The sequence below is a fragment of the Dicentrarchus labrax genome, unplaced genomic scaffold (assembly GCF_905237075.1).
Source record: "Dicentrarchus labrax unplaced genomic scaffold, dlabrax2021, whole genome shotgun sequence".
Taxonomy (NCBI): Eukaryota; Metazoa; Chordata; class Actinopteri; family Moronidae; genus Dicentrarchus; species Dicentrarchus labrax.
The window spans coordinates 13,375,082-13,400,745 of NW_026136704.1; the positions used below are offsets into that span (position 1 = coordinate 13,375,082).

A 25,664-nucleotide genomic window follows, 5' to 3' on the forward strand; every position below is an offset into this window, starting at 1 on the left:
GACTATGTCAAAATATTAGTTCTGTGCAAGCCAGGATGAAGTCCCGTTCATAAATCATGTAAATCGATTGTATTTCTTACAGTCTGTTACATTTATACCGGCAATAATTATACTGAGCAAGACAATCTAATTATGCTATAATCCAAGTTACTTTTTAGTAGATTGTGGTTTTACGACGGAGCAGCATTTAGTCCACACTAAGCTTTTGTGAGTGATGGTTCGAATACATAAGAACCCTGATGCTCACAGGAGCCTAGTATGGAGAATTATAGATGAGCTCAGAGACCTACTGTATAGACATAAGGATTTGTCTATAGATTAAAATAAAAACAATCACAGAACAGACCTTGAAATGATGTCTTTATTAATAGGAGGAATAACTCAATTCATTGCACTCCACAACCACATTGCGTTAATAGTTTTCCTGTGAAATCTGTTATTAAAGGTGTAGTACGAAAAACATTAAGCAAAATTTCATAAAGCGACTGTATTTAGAAACCTCCCCATAAACAAAACTAAACCATGTGACTGGCAAAATGTTTTACGTCAACTCTGAAAAAGAATTTAATACTGAAAGTAGGTAACACAGGACAACAATAAAAAGTCTTCCCAATATGAGAAATCACAGTATTTTGCAATAAGTACTTTTGGTTACTTGTACTTGGCAAAAACGTACCAATTTGTGACATATGGCAAGACAATACAGTTAAATGTAAAAAAAAAAAAAAAAAAAAAAAAAGAGAGAAAGGAAAATAAAAAAAAAAGCTCAAATTTAAATAAACGTTTTGCTACTGACTGATCGCCAAAGCTATCAGACACTGTCATTCTTAATCATATATTTACATCTATTCACTAAAATACAACACAAAACTAATTATAGAAAATGAAATGGTATGGGGAAAAGAATTCATATTCGTCCATTTGGCTCATATCAACTCAGAATACAGTCAAGCAAGTGTGTGGATTTACAAAGGAGTGCTGTAGTCAAAAGTCTGAACATGGATTCGTTTTGTCCCAGTGAGTGTGCTTGGACATCTGCTGACCTGGAATTGTTTCTTGTCCTTACCTTAGCTCAAAAAACAACTGCATGTCTGAGACTACAGTAAACTTAGTTGACCCCTGAGTTTCTAATGCAAAACTAGTGTATGAAATACCTCATTACAGTGTATCTTAGTGCAAGCCAGCAATATGCTTGATTAAACAGAGGTATATTAGATAGCACCCAAGCTGACAAGATTCCCCAGAATGGTTACTCTGCTGGCCAAATCACAACAAGCAGTATGGGAGGTGGTGTTTTGCTCTGTATCCTTGCGAAAAACCAGCAGTTCAAATGCTTGAATTTGTATTACATCTATAAACATGTTTTTCATAGAAAATATAAATATCCCTGAATGAAACAGATTCACAGCATTTTCTCTCGAGGACTCCAGTGCTACTACCATAACGTGGCCATCAAGTGTCTTTAACGTCTCCAGTTAATGTCAATCTCTGTAGTTCCAGCCGCAAACGTCCTTTATTCGCTGTCGTGATAAGTAACTGTCCGTTTCCCCCGATTACGGGTGTTCACTCGCGTCTTGCGCTGCGATTGGCTGTACGACTCACCACTGTTCTCCTCATTCTCCTCCTCTGAGGCAGACTGGCGGCGGCGCTGCCTTAGCTGGCGGCTGGCAGTCCTTTCACCAATCCCAGACCGTCTATGACTTCTCCTCTTTGGACTGCTGTGGGACCCTGAGCTGGAGTTATCGGAGGCCGAAGCTGACTGCTCGCTTTCTGAGTCAGAACTATGATTGCTGCTGCTGTAGCTTTCCTTCCGTTTGTGTTTTGGCCGCCTCGAGTTCTTCTTCCCGCTCCTTGAACGACCAACATCTTCCTCCTCCTCCTCCTCCTCCTCTTCGCTGGAATCAGATTGGGAAGAGGTGACTTCCTTGTTGCGGTTACCATCTGTTTGTTTGGATTCCCTTTTGGGACGCTTTGAGGAGTCCGACCGGCTGTTCTTACTGTTCTTGGACACTGGCTCCTTTTGTGCACCCTCCTTCGCATCTTCAGAGTCTGAGGTGTAAATACGCTTTCTCTTGGAAGACAGCTGATTCCTGGCTTCATTGGGGGAGTTTCTGTCAGACTCTCTCTTATTATTCCTGTCTTCCCTGGACGCTGTGGCTGTTTTGTTACCATTCCTTTGTTTACCCTGGCTCGCCGAGGCAGAGTCTTCCTCAGAGAGAGAGTTGTCACTGATGTATTTCTTTTTTGGTAGGGCTCGGAGGCTCAGCCGTCTTTTTGAAGTGTTGCCTGAACTGTCCGACTCTTCGTCTGATGAGCCAGTGGAGCGTTTCCTCCTCGACTTCCTCTTGGGTTTGTATTCCTGCTCAGAACTCTCTGAAGCCGAGGTGTCGCCATGAGGCCGTTTCGATTTATTCTTGTTTCTCGTTGGCCTCTTTGACTTGGTTTCAACCTCAAATTCCTCACTGGAGTGATTGCTTTCCATATCAGGTTCTTCATCTTTTTTCAGTTTTTTCTTGCGTGGGCTGGATCTCTTTGGAGAATCATTGAGTTTCTCCGATTCTGCACCATCCAGTTTATTAGTTGAGGCAGATTTTTGTTTATCTTGGCTTTTTGATGGTGAAACTTTACTCTTTTTCTTAGAGTCCTTGTGGATGGCTTCCTCCACATTTCTTCCATTTTGGTGCGGGTGTTTCTGAGACACCTGGTCTCTGTCCTCTTCATCTGAGCTTACACGAGGTTTGTGTCTTGTGGTCCTGCGTTCAGTGTCCTCTACCTCTTCCTCCTCTTCCTCCTCCTCACTTGTGATCCTCTTTTTCCTGGCTGGAGTGGTTGCGGTGCTTCTAGAGGGTTTCTTAGACACAACCTCCTGTTCCTCCTCCTCCTCCTCCTCTTCCTCCGCTTCTCCAGAGCTCTCCTCTGCAGCTTCCTCTTGCTCAGAGTTGCTGTCAGGCTTGTGATGTTTTGCACTGTGTCCATTCACATGGGACAAAGTATCTGCAGGAGAAAAAAAAAAATCCCCCCGATTAGCGAAACTTTCATCACAATTCCAACTAGAAATCAAAAACTGAACTGACTGATGAGGACATTTCTCACCATTTCCCTTGGTCTTAGCAGCTTGTCTTGATGTCCTCCATTTGCTGGACCTCGTGTCTCCATTCTGCTGATTCTGGGAGGAGGATGAAGCATCACTCTCATTGCCATCCTCCTCGTCCTTGGATTCACCACCTGATACCTTTTTTTTCCGAGAAGCTAGAAAGAGAAACAAGGGTTGAATTGAGCAAAAATCTATCCTGTAAGCTGCCTGAAACATAAAAATGCAAATAGGTTTTACAGGTATTTGAAGGAAGTAAAAAGCACTCTTTAAAAAAGCTGCATCTGAGAGCAATGTAACTGAATATTCTGCGAGTATCCTGCTCTTGACCTTAAATGTGATGGTTAAAATGTAGGACTGAATGCTAAAAGTACTAACGAGAGCATCTGCCTACCCCTTGTTGAAGGCTCTTCGTCAGTATCTGAGCTGCTCTGGATCACAGCGGTGCGCTTGCTGGCCCGGACTGGGTGGCGGAGGCGGCTGCTGCTCCTTCTTGGCTTCTCCTCCTCTTCCTCCTCCTCGTAGTCTTCATCTGACGCTTCGAGGAGTTTGATCTTATTCACAGCCGCCCTCGCCGTCTTTCTCTTGAGTGACCTGCGAACCGTCACTTCCTCTTCCTCTTCCCTGTCGGAGCCCTGGGATGTGGCTCTGTCAGAGTTGCGGCGGTGGCGTCTCTCCCTGCGAGACGACCTGCTACTGTGACCGTTCACCTCTGCTCTGCCCTCTGAAAAGGAGCGGTGCAGAAAGGATGTTTAACATTTTGGTTGGTGGGTTTTGTGTTAATCGCTGGGTGTGAGTCGCAGTTGTCAGTACTGTTTACCTGTGCGCTTCCTCTCTGTGCCAGCACTGTTCCTGGTAAGCCTTGTGCTCCTGCTGTTTTTACTCCTGCTGGGGTAGCGACGACTGGAAGACTGGGAGGACATCTCTCCATCCTCACCATCTTCACCCTCGCTGTCAAATTCCTCCTCTTCTTCATCCTCCTCCTCCTCACTGTCACTCTCAGCAACTGGCAACAAAAACCAATGTGTCACTTTTTTCAACTATAATCAGCATGTTTTTTTTTCTGATTACAACACTAACGAGCGATGATATTTAAAAACTGGATTTCGCTCCTCACCTTTTTTCCTCTGCTTGGCACATTTGCTTCTGGTGACTCTTGCTTTCTGTCTGAGTTGATGGTGTCTTGAGGAACCTGGGCGTTTCTCCTCCTCTGACTCACTCAGCTCACTCTCACTATCAGACTCTGAAATAAGAAATTAAACAAGTATTTGCATTACATTCATTTGGTTGACACCTTTTTCCCCAAAGCGCTTTATAATAAGTGCATTAAAACTTCTGTCATCCAGAATTAGAAATGCAAAACCCTCCCATATAAACTGCTCAAAACGGGTTGAGAAGAACTACACTGAAACTCTCTTTTTAATAAGTGAGCGTGTGCTGTCGAGGTGCAGAGTGGAAAGGTGTTTTTTTTTTTTAGCCTGCAGTGAAAAATAAACCGTGACTCTGCTGTCGTGACTTCCGTGGGGAGTTCATTCCACCACTGCAGGGACAGAATAGAGAAGAACACGTCAAGATTTAAATTGACGCCTACAGTGACATTTCAGCCTCTATTTACCACACCATCACAAACTGATGTCAAATACAACACTTTGTCTATACATGTGAGCTACACTATCAGACTTATTGTTAAGTATATTATGTTGTGTAAGTTAAATCTTGAACAATGCTCGAAAAATTTTTACTGAACAGTATCAAACAAAGGGAAGTAAACATAGTGTGAAAAACAGTTTTCAACAAGTTTTAACTTTGCACCTTCACACCTTAGCTTTGAGCTTCCAAACTACTCCCATAATAGTTCTAAGAAAGTCTACATAGTCAGTATGCAATGGGACTGCTGGTAGCAAAGCCATGAAAAGACTACTGCTATAGAACCTACTAAGAGATCTTTGTACCTGGAGTTGATGAAGCAGCTTTGGAGTCGTCCTCCGAGGAGCTGTGACCTGAGCTGCTGCTTTGACTCCTCCTGGCTCTCTCAGGAACTGACACTTTGGCTGAGGTAGATTTGGTCACGGACGTCGGCTCCACTTTTTCCTGAGTTTTTACAGCAGCCCTCTTATGACTTGAGAGAACAAGAATTTCGTCATGAACATGAACAAGTAATGTTCTGACTCTTTTCACCATCAGATGATTGTCAAGCATTTGTTTTGTACTGGTTCGTTCTCAAATAAGATAAAAATAACAGTACCAAACAAGTTGTGTTAGTAACAGTATTTTAGGCCCCGTTAGATACTATGCCCACTCTAGCATGAATCTTGTTCCTCCCATTTTTGAGCAGATGAGCTAAAGAAAACTCTAACAGACCTTGTTGTGGCGGAGGGCTGATCCTGCTGCTGCATTTTCTTGCGGAACCTCTGACTGCGGCGGAGCCTGTCACTGCTCTTGACGGCAGTTTTGTACTCCGATATGATTGTTCTGATTTGCTCTTCGAAGAAGGCAGAGAGCCGCAAGGTCATACTGTATATCTAGAAAGGGACAGGAAATGTGAGTCGGATAACCTAAAACATTACCTCTAAAGTCAAAATGTACATACAACAACCTGATAACAGTCACAGCAGTTAATCTGACATTTCTTCCACAAACTTCAGTTCCCCCCTACCTTGGAGCGTTTATTGGGCGTGTAGGCTTTAGCATTGGCAAATATTAGCCGGGTGTCTTTGCACAGCTCTATAGGGTTTTCATAGCGGTCTTCCCCCAGGGTCTTTTTCACTGAGCCAAAGTCCATTGGTGTATCAATGATGCCATGATAATCCTGGACACGCACACACAAGACATGATTCAGACTTTTCCAACAGACATCTCTTCCAAAACACTGGAATACACATCTCAAAATATGACATGCTGACGTTATTTTATTAACCGCATGCCCTTGGTATGTTGTGTCAACTTACCGGATAGTTTTGAGGATCCACAGGCTGTCTGAATGGTTCTGAGTCCTCACACTCGAATATGTAGTTGAGCAGATTCTTGCACTGTTCCTTCCAGGCGTCTCTGTCTGGTACCACCTCTACAGAGCGCTGCAAATATCAAGGAGAAAGAGAGGAAATCCTCATGACACGTGACACATGCTGCTACTGAATCTCATAATCAACCTGCTACCAAATACCCATCCCTATTTTCCCTTCGAAAATAATCACGAGTGACAGTACTGATGAACCAAATGCACAACCAATACTTCTTTATTTCGGTTGTCTTGTTTTTAAACAAAGTCCTTCATATGTAACCTTGTTTGTTATCTATTCTATGTATCTATTTACCTGACGCAGTCTGTGTCCAGAGGATGTTCCTGGTGCTTCTGTATCCTCTTCCTGTAGGCAGAAATCAAATTTGGATAACTTGAATCTGATCATATACCAAATGACAATTGCGGAATTAGGTGCCCGCAACTAAAGCTGGAAAACACCCTTTCTAACAATCAATTGTAACTGCTGATGGGCAGTTTAAGTTTCCTTTACCGATTCTCTTAATTATCCACTCTACTGTTTGCACTGCAGAAATGATGTGTCAGTCCAACTAATTTGTAATGCAAGTAATCTGACAGCAGGACATGAACAGATATCATAACTAATGACTTTAGCTAGACCTACCTCATCATCATCATCCATTTCTTCAACAGCATTGTAAATCTCCATGAGATCTGTGCAGCTTGGATTACTTGGAAAGAAAGGAAAATGTGTCACTTAGTGTGCAACACAAATGATTTCAGTGATATTGAGTCTGTAATTTGGGTAAAAGAAACTAGACAACAGACGAGGAAACCTACTTGACAAATTTCTGGAGGACATTTGTGATGATTTTTGCAGAGTGGGCAATCTTGCTCCTCGGCTCATTGAAAGTGCGGGCGTTATGTGCAATATATCTGGCATCCCAAATTAATGCTGAGAGGCGCCTGTGGACCACCAGAGGTGAGTAAATACACAGCGTCTTCACAAACGGTACAAAACATCAGTTATTTGGATTTCAACAGTTGAAGACATTTCAAGGACAGAGCTGAGTCAACAGTCAGGAGCGCAAATACTTCCACGGTTTGATCTGCTCAGTGGGACTGACCTGTAGAATCTGTTCAGGAGTCGCAGTCTGATGGTGCCCAGGTCAGTTGGATAGGCGATCACAGTGCAGTAGGTGGGATACTGGATTAAGTCCACTGGACCAGAGAAGGGAGCTACAATCTCTGTAGCAGAAACACAGCAAACAACAGGTTAGTATACATAACTGGGAAAAAAATTATTTCATAGTTAAAGGAACCTATAGATACACTGATGTGAGTGGGGATGAGACATATGAAAGAGTGTGTAAGAGTGAGAGCAAACAAAAGAGTTTGTTGTTGAGTCTGTTTATGTGTACGCACCAACGTTGATGAGCTGGTCGATGCCGGCGATGATGCGTTCACACTCATCATCCCTGCTCCTCTCCCCCCACTCCCCTTGCAGAGGCTTGTACATCAGCTCGCTCATCTCATCTGCTGTTACAGGGATACCACCTCCCTCTGTCTCTGGCTGCTGGGCTGCACAGCAGAGACACACTTGTTCAATATGCATTGAAACCCCATTAACCCTCCTTCGCAAAAAGACCACAGTACTGTGTTTATGTGTGGATGTGACAGCAATAAGCTAGTCTTAACGTCTCAATTACCATCATCGGGAATAGGTTCCACATCCCAGGGACTCAGTTTCTCTGTTTCCCCATTGTCCCATCTGGTGAAAACACAAACGAGTGCCAAAGTCAGCTATCACACTTCAGTTAAACTAGTTAAACCAGTTAAACCAGTATTGGACATAACACTGTCATGCCTCTTAATAACCACTTGGGGACAGACAGACTAGTTGGATATATTATAGACCGTAAAAGTATCTAAATATAAAAAAAAACATTAAGATTTAACACCAACCTCAAATACAGATTTTGGAAAGAAAGTATTAGCTTGGATTTCTATTAACTCCTAGTTGCCAAGGTGGCAGTGTCAAGAGGCCGACAAACCAAAAGTCACAAATTTCACATCACTCACTGCTGTCTAGCAAGTGTCACAGCTTTGCTTCAATAAGTGACAGTATCACCAGCAGCATGTCCTAGAAACTAGCTAATATTTGGTATTGGTGCCACAATCACAGTATTTCCACGTCCCCTCTAATAACATGTATTGTTTCTCACCTGACTTTGAAGCACTGGAAGAGACTGTCAGGGTATTCTGGCTGGTAGGGCTCCTGACAGACGATGGTCCCAAACCACCAGGCATCGTCTATCACTGAGCGGAACCTGTCGTCTGCACGGCAGAAGATGTTACCAGATTTAGGAGAAGGAGGAACAGTCACGGTATCTATTTAATGTTAGAGGCAACACTGAGGAATCATTGGAAACAGGATGTATTCACCTTTGTTCCATGTAGATATATGTATTTACATGGAGGATGAATATCTCTAACAAGGTGCACAAACTTACTTGGCTGCCAGTTTCTACGGAGAGCTTCGTCATAACTTTGCCTCAACACAAGGAAATCTATCACATCTGGCATGTCGTGATACCTGTCGCGATAGGAGAAATCAGCCTTGCTTTATTGGGGAAGCACAATAAATATCAAAGACTTTGTCTGTGTGAAACTGAACCCTGAATTACACACATCCACTTCATAAAACAAAACTACGGTTTCAGAAGTTCAGCCAGCATGTCAAAATCAAAAGCAGATTGTTATCCTCAAAATTTTGTAATCAGAGAGCTCATTATCCTAATCATAATAGCAAACCAACATGTAGGCATTATTATTTCCATATAATAAATACCTAATTTTGGAATCATAATCTTCATACACATACAATGAATCAGTCAAATACCACCTTTCTTTACTTATGGGGGTTAGAAATGCAACAATATCTAATGTGTTTCTTAAAAAGGGAGCCAGTTAATGAAACTGAGCTGCTTACTTGACAGAAAACGACTTGTCTGTGATTTTGCCAGTGCCGTGGTCAATAAGAGTCAGCTTCAGACAGCAAAGTGTTGGAGGGCAGACTTCATATTTGATCCCAGTGATCTTCACAAACTCTTGGTCCTAGGAAATATACAGCAGGATTTCAATTTTATTAGCATTTTGATTAACAAATCTAAAAACAAAAAAAACCAACAACAAACAAAAAAACACATCTACAATAAAAAATGCCTGCATTTAAATTACAAAATATAAAACAGGAATTTGGGATCCTAGATTTCTCCTCATCTCCTTGATTATCAGTGTTTGTTTGTGTCAGTGAAGATTTTGTAGGTTATGTTCAACTTATTATTATCTTCTGTATAAATATGTCTTATTCTTACCCGCAGCTCCATTTTCTTCCAGGGCTGTTTGTCTAAGTTGATGGGATACAGTTCAGTTCGGCTCACGGCCTCCACATAGGCCTCGTGCCCCTGCCGAAAGTAGATCACCTGACACACACAGAGAGAGTAGGAGCTTAGAAACTAACTTTAGCTGTATATTTAAGAACAATCCACACGGTCAGTATTTCTAAATCAATTATTTACCAACCTTTCCAATTTCGCAGCCAGCACAACGTGTAAAAATTGTCTGAACATCAGAACATTTCTTATGGTTCATTTCTAATAATCTTTTGGATTATGTATCAATTTCTAATTCTGTTTCTCTGTTCTGCTTTTCTTGACGAAGAAATTAGTTTAATCTTGTTGCCATAATGATCATAATTTCAATTTTTTCAACAAACCAACAAAAGAAAGTTTTCTCATGGTCCTGGAAGCCTCTCCTAATGCCCAATGTACATACCTCATCGCCCATTTGAGGAACAAAAGGAGACTTCCTGGGAATGACATCAGTGATCCATGGTGAGGGTCTGAACTCATTGGAGACTTCTCTGTTGATGGATGGTCTGGCCTTGGGACGCTGATTGGAGCACCAAGTTGTAAACGTTTAAAATACATGTTAACCAGTTATAAAATATATGTTAAAAACTATTCAAAATCAATATGTTTCCTCAATGACAGAATCTAAAGTCTGGACAATAATGAATCAGTTAATATTCCTCAGGATTAGCATCTCAATAGTGCAGTAGGATATACTGTATGCACTGTGGTTACCCACTCACCCTGGGTGACTTGTTCTTTGCTTTCTTGGCCTTCTCTTTGCTTTTCTTCCCAGGCTTTTCCTCCTCGTCACTCTGCTGCTGCTGCTTCTCCTCCTCTTCATCATTCTCTTCCTCCTCTTCTTCCGAGGTGCTGAGTCTGCGCTGCACTCGTTTGCGTGATGACAAGGGGGTGGAGGGCTGCAGGTTGATGCCAGCGTCTGCCGTCCAGTCCGAGTACTCGCTGGATGTGTGGCTGTCCAATCAGAAGCAGTTATAATTTCAATTTTAAGTTTCATATATGAAAGCAGGCGATACAAAAACTTAATCAAATAACTTGTTTTAACCTGCTTGGGGTACCAGATGGGTGGGGATTGCCACCTAAGACAAAGGAGTAACAATGTTTTAACATGAAAGTCAATACTTTTCTGTCTGTATCATACTTTTTGTGATTCAGGTAAACCCTTTTATCTGGTACTCTAAACAAGTTAAAAACAAATTCTAAGAATGAGTCTCCAATAGCATGTGAATCATGTCTATTTAACTTTATACCTTGAGCTGTCACTATTCCACTCTTCCTCATCATTGGAGGAATCCAGTTCACTGCCATCCAATTCATTGTCCTGAACGGATTAAAAAATAAAAACAAAAAATTACTAAAAAATACCCCCAAATGACCTCAGATGCATGTAAAGCGTAAGTTTTACCAACGTCACAGGAGAGAGGAGAATGCTATACCTCAGAGTGTACCTCGGAGCTTGCAGTCTCCTCTCCCTCTTCACACGACAAGTCCATGAATTCCAGCGTGTCACTGTGGCCGTGTGCTCGCTTCGCAGTGTGAGGTTCATCATCTGAATCATCCTGAAGGGACAGATGGGAATGACTCAACACCAGTACCAAGATTTGTACAGAAATTGTTGTGAACAAAGAAAATAATTAAATACAGACAAATGCTGACAATTATTTAAATCTATGACTAAAATCAAATGAACACAATCCTACAGAGAGCATGGTGAACACACTTTGATACCATCCAACACAATAGCTCTAATGAATATACTGTTACATGCAAATTGCAGACAGACTGAAGTACAGGACATATTGTTCAATGACTATTCGCAAAATAGGAGGTACACAAACTATTTTTTAAAATTGCTATTTATGACTTCCTACATTAGTGAAGGAAAAAGAGACCTACTCGACAGCTGCTGTACATAATGCGTCTCTTCTTTGTGCTGTACAGAGCCACCTCCTCATCTCCTTTGGCTGTGCGACTGTCCTCCTGGTCCCTGAAAAACAATTTACATAATGTTTCAAATTTAAACAGCAGCAAAACTTTGAGCAGAAGAAATTCGGTAGATTTTCATTGTTGTGCAGACTCCAATTGCCATCTTTTGTGAAAGAATTTTTCCGGTGTCATACAGTAATGTTTGAAACATTTTTATCATGAAAATTGTATAAAGAAATTAATAAAAAAATTTCCCCACGCTGTACCAAATTTGCACTAAACTGTAACTCTAAGCCGGGATAGGAACCGAACTATGACTTCAGCATACTGTTACACCCCTCTAGTAAAATCTCATGTATGTAAAACACACACGCTGTGTTGTTTGATGGGTGTGTTTAGCCATAAGCACCTGTCACTTTTCTGTTGATGTCAATCAATCAATCTTTTATGCTTACAATCTAAAAATAAAAACATTGGACCTTCACTCTGTTGAGGTCTGAAGAAAATCAGGCTAATGTATCAGTTTTCTTTTCATTAAACAAAAGGCTTTGACTGAAATTTGACTGACTTTCTGACTATGAACTAAAGCAAATTATCAAGATTTACCTTTCTATGCAATGTGTAAAATGTTGAATTCTTTGGGTTATTATCTTAATATTGATCTAAACTAAAATGGGAAAAGGATCAATTTCCATTTCGGTCATACAGAAATATTACATTATAAAAATAATCAATTATGCTTCATGTAAACAGTGTCACCGTCAAAACATAATCCAATATAAAGCACAACAAAGAGCAGACACTTCCAGTCATCCACGCCGTGTCTTCAGCTGTTGATGGTTAAATCAACATTCAGATCTCAGGTCTCTACCTGTAGCTGCTGGTTGCCAGTTCAGGAACCACCACCCTGCGTCTCCAGGCCTGCAGGTCTCTCTCGGTGGCCATCTGACTGCGAGGAGCATTCTGGTGCATCTGCCGGACACCCTCCACCTGTCCGCTGCGGCGCAGACCCACATTAGGGGGTGACTGCACGTCTGCTCGATCATTCACAGATACTGGAACGAAGGTAGAAAACATGAACCTTCAGTAAATGATTGAGTGGTATTTTCAGGACATTGTGTGAAACTCTAAAAATCCCACAGCTACCCTCCATCAGCTCACTGGATCAATATGTCATCCAATAAAACGCTGGTGGTATATTGATACCTCTACGTGGTGTGCTTGGTGCTGGTGCCAAGGCCGGGCCCTGTGCCTCAGCTTGCCCTTCAGGTACTGCTCCAAGCCCCGGCCGTGCCTCTGTCCCTGGCTGGTTCTGCTGATCCTGTTGCTGCTGGAGATTTCGGATGGCCTCGTCCAGAAGGCTGCTGCGTCTTACTGCAACCTCCTCATGCTCTGCAGTCTGCTGGCTGATCACCTGCTCCACCACCTCGCCATCACCTGAAGATGTCACCAAACAGGCAGACAAAGAACATGAGTGGGACGGTAGCTGGTTAAACACTTAGACTGGGATGGTTAGAAAAAGGTTAAGCTTGTCAAGAGATTATAGCCAGAAAGCTATGGTTCAGATGTTCTTAAATCTAGTTGTCTGATAAAGCAGTGAACGTGGATTTGGGATTTACATATCAAAAAGTAAATTTTCCTCTGTAAACTTTATCAGTTCCAATCTTACTGGTGGCTACGTATCCGAGCTGAGGAACCAGGTGTTCTGCAGCAATGTTCTCCCTCCCCGGAACAAGACGCTGGTACCTACAAATCAAGTAAAGAAACTCTTAATTTTAAAATATTGCATAAGTTCTGACACAGCAGAGCAAGTCAAACCAACACTGACATTGCTATAAATGTTACATAACAATTTGATGTAACAGGGGCAATATGGCTGTAAAGTAACAGAAAATCAACAGAAGATCAAAATCAAATAATTTACATGTACATCTAAACTCTGAGGTCATGACTGACGACATGGCTGTTTAACTGAAAGAAAGTCATATCTACCTTGGCGGATGGGGGTTTCCATCTACGTCTACCAAGAAGGGCGGGGGCATGAGATGGGGTGCCTGCTGCGTCTGTTCGTCCAACACAAAGCCGTTGGTGTCCCGGATCAGCGGCCGGTAGTCTGTGTGGAAGAACACCTGGTCTGGAAGCTGTGTGGAGACCAGGAAAAAGAGGCAATATAAGATATAAGATATAGCTTCACCCTGCTGCTTTTGTATGAGCATGTGATGTGGGATTATTCAGACATATATTTTTGGTGGTGGTTTGATGGCCAATGTTATATTTTCATACTATACAGTGGGCTTTGATGGTGTTAAAATTCAAGGGCTGTAACATTTTCTCAGCCTGTAAAATGCAACGCATTAATGTGGTTTTCACGAAGCAAAACTGATTCATTGTTTGCGTGAAGATTTTAATGTGCATGTGAGATTCATCCTTGCCTTCTCATATGGCTTGGAACTGCCGAAGCCAAAGATGAGCAGATGGCCATGGGAGTCTGTGCAGGCGAAACGCTGGCCATCCGGGGTGAATTTGCAGTCGAAAACGGCTCCATGACCCTGGCCCTCAATCTGTGTGAGAGACACAAAATCACCCCAGGTACAGAAACTTGTTAGTGAGCAAAAATTTCAATACCTGTTCACAATGTGTCCTTGCATGATTTTTTCCTTTCATGTACAAGTAGATTTTTAAAAAAATCACTTTCTTTCCTCCTCTTGTGCAGAGAGAACAAAAAAAATAGACAATAATTAGGCAGTCAGACTGAACAGAATGCAAATAGATGGAAGATGAGGAAAAAGACTAAAAGAAGAAGCAGATAAAGGAGAAATGACAGACGATTACACAATGAAAAACTGACACCTGAAGTAAACTGATGTTTGAGCCACACAGATAAATACGTACTAAACTAAGTCTGTTTTGTTACCTCTTTACCATCATGTAAACATCATGTTCTGATAGTGCTGTGAGTGTCAGTGTACCATGTTGAAGTAGTGCTGTGTGTTTGTCCCTCGCAGCAGATCCCATATAAAGACATTCCCATCATGGCCGGCAGACAGGATGATCCTTGGGTCAAAAGGGTGCGGCTCCAGGACAAACACCTCAGCCTCATGGCCCTGAAAAAAGATGTTCGGGTTAATCTCTGGTTTTAAAATTTGCTATGAGGAGCAAATTGTTCACAATGTGCACAATTACTTTAAGGATATGTAGCAGCTGTCCTGTGTAGGAGTTCCACACTTTGAGGAGATGGTTGTTAACAGCCGTGATGACTGTATTATCATGGCGATCCCACGCTACCATGGTGACTTTGGGTTTGAAGTAGCTTTCTTCTTCGCTCATTGGTTCGGCACTGAGAGAGAAAAAATAAATAAGAAAATATAAACACTACATGTTGCAAAATACGCTGTCTAATAGTGATACCACCGGTAAATTACTTAACACAAATGACAACAGAGTAGCTGGTTTCTTATATTTGATGCTGTATTTCTAGAATTAAGCTTATGTTTTGCACAAACTATCCCTTTTGTTTCCTGTTGCAATATACATGTTGCTACCTGTTTCCCTTCAACAGCAGTATTCTTCTCTTTCACTTTGCTGAATAAGATAAACAACTTGGTATCTTCACTTATGCCCAAAAACAACAACAGCAGCACTCTTCCCATTTTGTTCCATTAAGAAAGCCGAGCAGAGGAGATTGAAAAGCTGAATCTCTCTCACACACACACACACAGACACACACACACAGACACACACACTCTGTAAAGCTAACACTCAAATTTAATACACATATTTAATACAAATGTACTGACGGTGAAATAACGCAGCTATAAACATTTTAATTACTTTAGTCATTTAATGTAAAAGGCAGTGACAATGTGAAAATGCCTTTGGCAGATGAGCGGATTATACAAACTGCCAGTGATGCTCCTTTATAGTTCCTCTCAGATAAACACTATTTATTCTTGCTTTGCCCCCTAAAAAAGTTAAAAGGTAGCTGAAAATATGGGCAGACTTAAATTTCTGTGATGTATTTTCTTGGCACATACACAGTCTGTATGAATGACAGTGAAATAAGACCTGGATTTCAATCCAAGTCCAAATTGTCAAGAAGAAAGGTTTTGCTATAATGCTCAACGTAGAGAACCCAAAAGCAGCCACTATGTGATTTTATTAAACAAGCATGACTGTCCAATGGTAAACAGGGATTGTAAACTTAGGTTAACTAGCAGCCTTATACAGCAAAAAGAAGAAATGTCCAATTCAGATTAAATATACTGCGGTTAGTCTCAGCAGCATGGTCAATGGAGGTAAACACTCTCTATTCTTAGAAAAAACATAAATTGAGCCAGGGTAGTAGTTCATTCTAATAACACATTTAAAAGTAAATTTTAAACAACTGCACACAGCAAAATTAATAAAGAAATGCATTTTATTTATTTAAATTTGTCCACATCCTTGAGATGAGCAGGCAAAAGTTTTCAGAAATCATTATCTGGAAACAATAATATCGCATCTTTTGGTCTTAAGCTGAAAATTATGAAAAGGTCTTCACGACCTGGTAGCACAGCCCTCTCACCTGCTTATGAAGCAGCCATCAAAACAATCTGACAACTGAACAAATAAAATATTCTGATACATCAGCTGACGTCAGCACATGGTTTACTTCTACATGCTCTGACAGCTGCTTGATGCGGCCTAGAGAGCAAATGATTGCGCTTAATTTAGAAAATCTTTCAGATATCCTGTTGCTTACATCCATGTGTCACAATTTCTTCTTGAGAGAGACACAAATACTGACGTCACTGATCAAAGACCTCTACACAAAGAAAGATTTCAGTCATCACTAAATCCACACTGGTGTAACAACAGCAAAGTGCTCCTTACCCTGGAAGAGTGGCAGACATGTTGAGCAAGATGCATCTCCACTGCTGTCGCTGATGGAGCTTCCAGATCCGCGCTGTTCCATCTCGACTTCCGCTCACAAACCTGAGACAGGAACAAACACCTTGCACCATCACTGTATGCACTGTTACATTTAATTCATTGTAGCTACTATGAAAAAAAAAGTGAGTAAGTGCAAAGAATTTACTATACCTTTCACCTGAGTGGCAAAATTGGATGCTATCAACTTTGTCCTAAACAGAGAACAGAAATATGGAGAGTGATCATCACATGAAGCTGAAGGTTAAAGTCAATATATTCTCTGTATAAGCTACACATCACTTGTGCTTTTGAGAGTGTTCTCACCGTGTGCTCATGGAGCTCTGATATCTTTTCTGGAGTCCCACTTCCAACGTAATATATCCTGATGACATCATCAGTACTTCCTGTTGCTAAGAACATCCCACCTGGAAAAATAAAAGTTTAAAAGTGTTTAACCTACAAGTCAGAAAAATGATCTTTTATATCTGTCATATGCTAGCTCAATGATCATTATGAGAACAGTGACGTAGCACACATGCAGGTTTGTTAATGTTCAATATACAAGTCTACCTAAAATGACTCATTACCTGGACTGAATGAGGAGCAGACCGTCTGAACTCCTGGCCTCGGCCGCTCTGTAAATTTGTGCGGCCGATCACTTGAAGGATAGTAGAGAAAATGTTACTGATTCCATACAAAACACAACAAGTCACACACAGAAAAAATTAAAACAGGATTTATTGGTAGTAGGGGGTCTTAAAAGGTCCAGTGTGTAGGATTTAGTGGCATCTAGTTGCAGATTGCTCCTTCACTTTACCTAACCGGCATTTCAACTTCAGGATGACAGACATGACGGCAGTCAGGTCAGATGACGAGCCGACATTCCTTTGTCAGATAAGGTTCATCCACATATTTTCATTTATTTATACCTTTTCTCTTTTATGAACAAGGTATTTGACTTCATAAACAACTAGGTGCTTGTAAGTTCAGTTTATCAAAGTAAAGCAGCAACTGTCAACCCAGTTTGTCTGGTCTTCCACCCCTTGTTGATTTCCATAAGACGAGCCTCATTTACATAGCAGCCTTCAGCTTAGCATGTTCAACTGTTTGTTAATAGTCTCGTCAGTTACACTCATACACAAACAAAACTATGTTTTGTTCAAATATCAGCAATGTGAAGGTCTCCTTTAAGACCGTGTTCTCAATTGTTTGCTCATTTAAGAGGTTTTTTTTAATTACATTTCCTCATAATTGCCAACATGAAACACACTGAACATTAATAAATACTATTAAAAAAAAAATTTGAATTACAGCTGAATGTTTGTGATTGTGACCATTTCAAACACATTCAAATGGTTATTTAAAGCAGCACTCACCTAAAGTTGATGTTGTTGACGTCCCACTGCCAGAAGCAGACGGTAGCATCAGTTCCAGTGGACAGCATGTAACGTTTTGAGCCCTTGGCAAAAGGTGAAAACTGAAAACACAAGACATTCACAGATCACGCACCTGAATTACTAAATTATATTAAAATCAACACATAAATATTAACCCTGATCTTCAGCATGCAAGAGAACAAAGTGAGTTTTTATTCTCTAGTGTACACTAAAAATCTTTCCATTTCCATCCAAGCAGCATCATGTTCAAATCGCAAAAAATGTTTTTACACTTAGTAGAAGCAAGTTGTCATGGTGATAAAGAGAAGATGCAATGAAGGTTGATGGAAACAGATTTTTGGAATAAAACACTTATTTACGTAATCTTTTTGGCCAGTTGCTAGAGTAGAAACTAGAGTTTAAGAGAAGGATTGCAAACTTCAACGAAAGCATAACTAGTAAGGATCTACATCCTAGAACTAGTGAAGCACTGCCTAATGAGGTGGAGTACAATAAAGGTATCTCACAATGACATTATAGAGAACCACATAGCCGAAAATACTCAAAATATAAAAAGGTATACTGCTCCTTTGCTTTGATAGAAGTAATATATGTACAATTGCTTGATACAGTGTGGGGGTGACACTTTTTTTTATAGATTTTATATTTTATATTTGTCTTTTAAAACAGAGGGTGGCCTCATTACTAAAACGCCTGTAGATTATCATGACAGATCCCCGTACCTGTAGGGAGGTAATGGATCCACTGTGTCCCTGCAGCACAGCCACAGGGGCACAGGTACGAAGGCACCATACACGGATGGTCTTGTCACAGCTTCCTGCGGCGATTAGTGTGTTCTCGTAATTAACCGCCAAGTCTGTGATCTCTGCAGAGTGTCCTCGCAACGTCGAATGAAGCCTTCCATCAAACGAAGACCAAATCTTCACCAAACAGTCATCCGAGCCCTGAGAAAGAAAAATAATAACCTCTACTTCAGTATTCATTGGAAGAAAAGTCCGGGGCACAAAGTTAAGGTGACATAAGCATCCTGGGTCTGATCAAAACTGCACAGTCACAGTCAACGTGTGCAGTATTAAATGTTCAGTGTGATAAAAACAGCAAAAGCAAAATAAAAAGCATACTAAATACAGGTTCATTTTTGAGCAGGGAGACATGTAGACAAGTTCCATCTTACTGTGAAGATCCTGAGACCGGTGCGATCAAAAGCGATACAGTACACTGCAGACAGATGCCCCAGGATCCGCCTATGCAGCCGCATGCGCTCATAGTTGCTGACAGGATTGATGGAGCTGAAGCGTTGCGCTCCCGTCAGCTCTCTCCCTCCAAGGACCTTCACTGTTGATGATAAGATGCCAATCATCAGAATATAGTGATGCAATTACAGGGCGGCAGTGGCACTGGGATCAACACAAATACAGTGGGCGTGAGATATATTCACTCTATTGTGGGCAGGAGTGGAGGGGCATTATCATCACGGGATGAAGATCAGTATATGAAAATACAAGAGGCTGTTATTTTTTGGGCTTAACCAAAGCATGTGAATGCATTGTCTTCCAATAAACCATATGCCTCTAGACACAGCACCAAATAAAGTTGAGTTTGTCCCTCTCACTAACTTGATTTATCTCTCTTTTTATACCCGTGTCAGTTACATAAATTTGATTTAAACATCCACAGCATGGGAGGAAAATGCCATCCCCAACTCAAATGTAATCTGTAAACAATAACAATATCACTGCTGCTCTGAAGTCTGATGCATCTGGTTTTTATCTGTTGCTGTGGGAAACGACAAAATATCAGAGAAACAAGAAGACCAAGGTTTTTATCTGCTTTAAGTTCTCACTGCCCAAAAGATTTAATGAGGTCTGCTTGTAGTGCATGTCTTCAGAAAAAAGTGTCTCTCTAAACAGTTGATTAACCTCTTCATAGCATTTTCTTCAAATGAACAAAAAACAAGGATGTTTTTAAATACGACTACTCATTTTTGTGGGGGCAAATCCTCAATAATCTTGCTGAAGTATTGGAAAAATACTAATAAGTCTGTGCAAATCTCTAGATAAAAAGATTAGTTATGAGCAGTGTAATTGTCATGCTAACAACCACTAAGACTGCGACCAAACAGACTGCATCAAGGCGACCAATCTGGCAAAGTCATGGCAGAGCACCAAAATGATATTTGTCAACAATAGCCTGACAAAATGCCATTTACTAACATTTGGACAGTCAGTGAAAAGAGGAATACACAGTGACTCATCAGCCCTTTAGGACTGAGTGAAGATTTGAATTCTTCAGACTTTTCAAAGTGCCCATTACCCAAACTCAATAACTTGTCAGCACACACATAACAAGCATGGTTAGTTGGAAAACACTGCCAGGCGATGCCATGCCAAGTACGTGTACCAATTCTAGACACATCCATTTGTCCGTATGATTTTTAAAAACACGTAACAAGAGTAATACTGAGTGAGGCCAGACCTACCTAGGTGTGGAGGTTTCTTGCAGTTCAAAGGCCTCTCTGGTGGTCTGCCCCGGTGAAGGGCTGCATATGACGAAGCTTGAAACCGCACACTGTCGCAGTCTGAAAAACAAAACAAAAAGTTCACAGAATGACTCGGCTGTAGGAAAAGGAGAATATCAGCTCTGGCGAGTGAACAAACCAAGTAAGTATTCAAACCTTAATATTATTAAAAACTCAGTATTTATCAATGTTAAGAGTAGCTGTATCATTTCCACGACATTGTCCCAATTTCCTCCCACAGAAATACTTAGAGGTACCTTTTGCAGTCCTGAGCATTGACTGCTTTCCAGACCCCAGGAGAGAGTGAACACCTGGGACACATGATGGCACCTCTTTGTCAAGAATTGGTCCAATCTGCTTACATATCCGTAGCAAATGGTCTGGTGCAATATGTCTGTTGGCTGCAACCTGTCAGGGCAAACAGAGCGAGAGTAGGGACATGCCACTGAATACGGATCACAACTCTGATAATACAACAGTTGTTAGGTGACAGATTCTTGCTTATAATTTACAATTGTATATAAATAGGCATTGTATGTTCATTGTTGCTTTATACATTTATATACACAGCTCTTTAGTTCACCTACTTGTAGCTACATTACAATTAAATGTGTTTGCTAACCCAGCTTTGTTGTCCTTGTTTTTAGCTGCATGTCTATTTCTATCAATCTTCCTGTAAACTGGAACTGTGTAAGATTCAGTGCAATAAAAACCCAAAGCCAATATTCATGTGTTACACATACTTGGCCAATAAAGCTATATCTGATGACTTATATAATATCTGATTTTTTTTTTTAGGATTCTGTCTGCACGATTTAAGTTAAAACTGAAACAGCTTGTTTTGATTTCAAGAACACTCCTAATAAAGAAGTCAGTAAAAGCCGATTTCAAACATGAAAACTAGCATCCACATTTAATGTTGAATACTATTTGATCTATACAGACGTTAAAAGGATCTATATTTATGACACAGTGTGGTCTTTTATATTATAATAACACACGTTATTAAAGACTTTTCTAGGAGCTGCAGCTTTCCCTAAACTGCTTTGTCAAGAATAAATGTCTGACAGGGTCGTTGGTGGTTTCATGTGCTTCTCAACTCCAAGCCCGAGGGGCGTGGCTTCTTATGCAAAACTTTTCCCTTTTATGGACCAATCACAGCGCAGGTCACATGCAAAATAACGCAGAGACAGCAGATCTCGGCCTCTGATTGGCCAGCGGAGCCGTTTCGACGTAGCAAGACGCCGAACAACCCACCCTATCTGCAGTACAACAGTCGGGGCTAAATATTATTAAACCCCCTCTATCCAAATACCGTGTTCTGAGCGGCCATAACCTCAGTTCACTTTGAAAAATTAACAAAGTGGGAAGGAGTTGTGACCTTGTCAATCATCCCAACTCAAGGAAATACATCAGTAGCTGAGCATGAGAAAGAACAAAGACCGTAAACAAGAACAGAGCGTGCACACACAGCGAGTCCCCCCCCTGTCACAAGACAATAACAATACCGACAATGAACTTAACAACAGTCAAATCTCACCACATCTTCATATGTCCTCGGGTGCTCGTCCCCAAGCCAGTCCAATCTCCCCGGTAAGAGCTGTCGAAAAACAAGAGTTTGGTTTATTAAAACAAAAAAAAAAAAAAAAAAAAAAAAAAAAAGCACATAAAAACACCAGCAGGTACACATTTAAAAAAAGAAAACAGCCGAGTGATGTCAAACGAGTGAGACGTACAGAGGTATTAAAAAGTCGACCGAGTGAGACAAGTTTTATGTCCAGACTCAGTCAACAGCGACGGGTAGCAGCTAGCTCTGAACAAGCAGCAGATACACACCTGATATTCCTCTAGTTCACTCGCAAGGACCTGCAGTGGATTAAAAAGGGGGGCGATTCAGATTAGATTGCCTCTGGTATTAACTCCATTATCAACTAGCTAGTCAACTATTTGGAAATACAACACACTGTGCCAGTCAAGGCACGCCAGCTCACCTCAGCCGCTCTCCGACATGGACCCGTTGTTAGAAAACGAGAAATCAAGTAATAGAGCTCTGCAATTGAACAGGGAGCACATTAAAACGTGAGAAAAGCAAACGGGATATCAATTAGCACGAGTGAAATCGCTCTAAATTAGGCTATCAATTGGGTTTACTTCTGCTGCTTACCCGACTCAAGGAGCGAAATGTTCCGATTTTTGGCCATTGAATCGGCCGTGATTTAGAGAGGTGAAACAAATTTTAGGCTAACTTTATGACTACAGAGAATATGATATATTTATTTAATTTCGGTTACACAGCTCTGACCCCCTCCACGGTTGCTCCCGCTTTCTATTCAGCCTGTTTGCAGTCGCCATTGGAAGGATGAGGCCTCAGCGATACGACTTACTTCCGCCACAGCGGAGTAACACAGGAAAAAGGGGGTGGGGAGGAGCACTTTCAACAAAAGACTAAAGTGAGCGTTAGCCTGTGGGATAGCAACACTTGCACTATTTGAGAGTCACCGCCGGTATTTATACGACTCCAAACCACACACGTGTAAAAGAGAAAAGCATTGTAAATATATATTTTGAAGCCCATAGGCCGTGGTAAGCAAAGGGCCGCCCCCCTCTTTACTGACCAAGGTCGTGAGTCCTACGCATGACGTCATAAGTTATGGTTGCCAATTTGCTTTACCAATTTCATGATTGATCAATTTGTTTTTGTTTTTTTGTTGGTTTTTTTCATGAGATTTTGTTAAAAAAATTACCGAACCAGGCCGCTAGTGGGTGAAAATGCAGTCAGTGAGTTCATTTCTTCGTAATTTAAATATATTTATGTTTTGAAAGTAATGAAAAGGAAAATTATATTAAATTTTTTGTACAGTATATATATATATGTATATATACACATATGTATATATATTTTCATTTTGGTTGTTTTCTACTTTATTTTGTTCCCTGACATGAACAGGGTTGTGTGTATATATACTGTACATGTACATATAATAATAAAAAATCAATTTGAAAAAGTAAATTTCTTTGTAGTACTCTGAGGTGAGTTTATGTTTCCCAAGTACTAGTTTTTGGTAGATTTTATCTTGGTATTCATTACTTACTGGATAGTTATGACAGTGGTTCCAAGCTGGAGTGGTAGAAGAAGTAGAAGTTGATATACCATAGTCTAAAAAAACAAAATAAAAGTTATGAATTCAAAATGTTACTTTATATATTATATATATAGTTCATCAATGTGGACATCATTTTAGATGCTTTGGATAGTACTGCATATTATCATATATATTTTATGTAAAAAGTAATTAGGACATATAGATGTCAAATAACATGTAGTGGGTAAAAAGTACAATATTTATTATAGTATAGTAATGGAGTACAGGGGCACTGCCAAGGATTTTGGGCCCCATGAAAATACACATTTGGCCCCATCACCAAAGGCCACACCAATCCTGCACAACTGCTGTAACCACACCTCCAAAACCAAGTCATCCCATTCAAAGCATTTAATTACTGTTAATTACTCTTTACAGGTTTGCAATTCTCTTGAAATCCAATACCTACTGCTTGATATTTACTGACAGTGAGCTGTGCAAATATATCATTGTGCAGACATACATGCAACATGTTGCATAAATGTAATTCATAATTTTTACCTTTATAAGAAATCTGCTAAAGACCATCTTTTAGAGTTTAAACTTAATTTCAATGGTAAAAATCTTCAATGGAAAATTCTATTACATAATAATACTTTAATATACATTAACTTGTTCAATTAAAATAAACATTATCATTTGTAGAATTATATAACAAACAAAAGATAAAAAGATTTAAAAAAATAAACTGTAAATGTGGAATAACATATTTCAGTCTGTATCAGAGCCATGGAGACATACCTTGGTCATGTGACATAAAGTTATTACTTTAACATTGGCTCTTAAAACTGTCCAGCATCCAGTACGGACTATATGCTGTGTTTGTTTCATACAATTAATTATGTGAACAAATAATTAGTGATTGAATTTGTTTAGTTGAAAATGGTTAAGTCATTTTATAATAAATATAAATAATAATAATAAAAAAGAAATTCCCACACACCGCCTGTAATTATGCCAACTGTCATCTCATTTAACACAATGCTGCTCTGCTCTTTCTTCAGTCGGGAATAGGGCTGGCTCATGGGTCGGGTATGGGGAGACAAGACTGCTGAGCCTGAAGCTGTATCTGTTGGCAGGGACAGCTTATTTGATATGAATAGCTTGCTAAAAGTTGGCCTGCATTGATTTAATGTTTGTTAAAGGAGAAGCAAGATGTAAACAGTCAGTAAAGAAAAGGAGCCTATTTCACTATGGACTAAGCTGAAGAGATCAAAACTCCTGTAACACTTGTGGTATATAGAACAACTATATTATTAGTTATTAATGAGTTATGAAATAAAAATTACCAATCTGTATGATAAATTGTCGAGGAAGAATTTAACAGTCTCACTGCCTGAGAAAAGAAACTGTCTTTAAGTCTGGTGGCACGGCAGCAGAAGCTTCAGTACCTCTTCCCAGATGGCAGCAGGGTGAACAGGCTGTGGCTGGGTATTATCTTCTGGTATCCTTTGGGCTCTGCACAGGCACCTCATGTCACTGATATCATTGATGCTGGAGAGCTGAGTATCAGCCAGATGATCTTCTGGGTGGTTTTAATCACCTGCTGCAGAGTCCTCCTGTCCTGCGCCCATCCAATGCTAGTTTGGGATGTTTCTAGTCAGGATACTTTCTATCGCTCCTCTGTAGAAGTCAACAAAAACTTGACACAGGAATTTCGCTTTCTTAAGTTTCCTCAAGAAGTATAATTTGTGTGCTTTGTTAACCAGGGTGGAGATGTAAGAGGACCATGACAGGTTCTCTGTGATGTTCATTCCCAGGAACCTAAAACTATTCACCTGCTCTACCACAGCTCCACTGATGTAAACAGGGGAGTGTGTCTCTGCTTCTTTTTTCCACTTAAGGACAAAATCAGCTGGTTCCTGCATTATTTCCCAATCATTTAGAGGGACCTTGTGTCAAAGTCTGGTTTGGATTATCATTTTAAGTTTAAACTGTGGTGCTATTTCCTAAATAAACCAGGCAACATTATAATATAGTGTTGAGTATGTGTGAGTGCTGATTTGTTGTTCCTGGATCTCTGTGGAAAATATAGAGAAGCTATCATCTATAGTGTGCCGTGTGCACTACATTTGATGGAAACTATTATTTTCCTGGGGCTTCCAAACAGGTTAATGTGATCATGGGGCCAGGACAACCCAAGGGGCCCAAAGATACATTTAATAAAGCCGGAAAATGATTACCCAAAATGAAGTTTGAGTGTAGATGTTTTTCACCTTAGGAACATTTATCTGATTCTAAACTCAAAGTTCACTTCAGTCGCT

General features: G+C 40.5%; 1 protein-coding gene across 5 annotated transcripts; it reads right to left on the minus strand.

The window, feature by feature from the left end:
* Window positions 1-343: 343 nt before the first annotated feature.
* brwd1 (bromodomain and WD repeat domain containing 1) lies at window positions 344-22,723 on the minus strand. 5 transcript variants are annotated; one of them, XM_051397334.1, is made up of 44 exons: window positions 22,422-22,695; window positions 22,249-22,307; window positions 22,094-22,123; window positions 21,798-21,857; window positions 20,515-20,665; window positions 20,219-20,317; window positions 18,914-19,074; window positions 18,462-18,683; window positions 17,719-17,819; window positions 16,930-17,000; window positions 16,667-16,767; window positions 16,514-16,554; window positions 16,304-16,405; window positions 14,615-14,768; window positions 14,401-14,535; window positions 13,864-13,992; window positions 13,424-13,572; window positions 13,101-13,177; window positions 12,638-12,868; window positions 12,303-12,486; window positions 11,402-11,492; window positions 10,954-11,064; window positions 10,756-10,826; window positions 10,228-10,459; window positions 9,909-10,025; window positions 9,449-9,556; window positions 9,064-9,188; window positions 8,585-8,667; window positions 8,297-8,462; window positions 7,781-7,842; window positions 7,497-7,652; window positions 7,199-7,319; window positions 6,912-7,037; window positions 6,736-6,802; window positions 6,406-6,456; window positions 6,040-6,165; window positions 5,748-5,900; window positions 5,453-5,613; window positions 5,044-5,210; window positions 4,209-4,334; window positions 3,912-4,097; window positions 3,486-3,815; window positions 3,094-3,249; window positions 344-2,994 (listed from the first exon to the last, which is right to left on the minus strand). In XM_051397334.1, exons 1-44 carry the CDS (start codon window positions 22,456-22,458, stop codon window positions 1,514-1,516), a joined length of 6,867 nt encoding a protein of 2,288 aa, XP_051253294.1. In that variant the 5' UTR covers window positions 22,459-22,695; the 3' UTR covers window positions 344-1,513. The 5 variants fall into 5 exon arrangements, 4 of the variants coding, with proteins under 4 accessions (XP_051253294.1, XP_051253296.1, XP_051253293.1 ...); XM_051397336.1 differs by having other exon boundaries at window positions 8,297-8,408; window positions 22,422-22,694; XM_051397333.1 differs by having other exon boundaries at window positions 10,942-11,064; window positions 22,422-22,694.
* Window positions 22,724-25,664: the final 2,941 nt, after the last annotated feature.

Coding starts and splice junctions, on each gene's coding strand:
- brwd1 (XM_051397333.1), bottom strand. CDS start 22,458: ATGGCCAAAAATCGGAACATTTCGCTCCTTGAGTCGG. Junction 10,460..10,755: donor TGGAATAGTGACAGCTCAAG/GTATAAAGTTAA, acceptor CTGATTGGACAG/CCACACATCCAGCGAGTACT. Junction 7,038..7,198: donor CTCCTGAACAGATTCTACAG/GTCAGTCCCACT, acceptor GGTGGTCCACAG/GCGCCTCTCAGCATTAATTT.